Below are 770 nucleotides of genomic sequence, written 5' to 3' on the forward strand. Positions count from 1 at the left end.
AAAAAGAAAGCGGGGTGGGGGGAAGGTAAAAGAAAGCCCCTAAGAGAAGGGGAGAAAGGCTGGAGATCTCCTCTCCAGCGGCAACAACAGCTCCGCTTCACCCTCCTCTTGTTGCTCTCACACGGAGCAGGATCCAGCCCAGCTGCGGAGCATCACCGCGATGCGCCCCGGCTTTCCGAAGGGCTATTCGGCCAGGGGACACGCACYCCTCGCCCGCGACCCGCTTATCCCGCGTGGATCCCGCCTTCCCCCCCCATCCCCGGCTCGCCCCGCACCSCCGGTCACGAGTTTCGGCGCCGCCGGTACCTGCCAGCGTCTTGTGCACCGTGTTGCCCATGCCTCGCCTCGGCGCGGTGGCGGAGCCCGGCGCTCCGCAGGGCCATGGACAGCGCCCGCCTCCCGCTCCGCTCCCTTGCGGGCCGGGGCGGCTCCGCGGGGCGGTTCCGCGGGCCGGATCGGCCCGCGGAACCGCCCCGCGGAACCGCCCCGGCCCGCGGAGCAGCGCCCGCCCCGTCGCACGCGGCGCTCCCGCCGCATCCACGCACGTGGGGCAGCGCCCCGAGCCCGGTCCCCCCCCCCCCCCCCCCACCCCCCCTTTACTTTTACTTCTCTCCCCCTCCGTGGTTCGCGAGTGCGGAGAGGACAAGGGCGACTTGATCCTTTCCAACGCCAAACCCTTCCCCACCTTGGGAAGCACCAAGCATGGAGAAACCTGGGGGTCTCATTCCCTCCTCAGTGCCACTTGCTCACTGGGTGACCTTGGACCAGTG

The 770-nt window shown here is 69.9% G+C and overlaps 1 protein-coding gene across 1 annotated transcript in view; it reads right to left on the bottom strand.

Annotated features, from left to right (window-relative positions):
• NEURL1B (neuralized E3 ubiquitin protein ligase 1B) overlaps positions 1–337 on the bottom strand; it is a 30748-nt gene extending 30411 nt beyond the window's left edge. Inside the window, exon 1 of the mRNA XM_026047506.1 lies at positions 307–337. Within this exon, the coding sequence (XP_025903291.1) occupies positions 307–337 (31 nt within the window). The remainder of the gene's footprint in view (positions 1–306) is intronic.
• Between the last annotated feature and the right edge of the window lie 433 nt (positions 338–770).

The sequence above is a fragment of the Nothoprocta perdicaria genome, unplaced genomic scaffold (assembly GCF_003342845.1).
Source record: "Nothoprocta perdicaria isolate Ctin4 unplaced genomic scaffold, notPer1 scaffold_5, whole genome shotgun sequence".
Classification (NCBI taxonomy): Eukaryota; Metazoa; Chordata; class Aves; order Tinamiformes; family Tinamidae; genus Nothoprocta; species Nothoprocta perdicaria.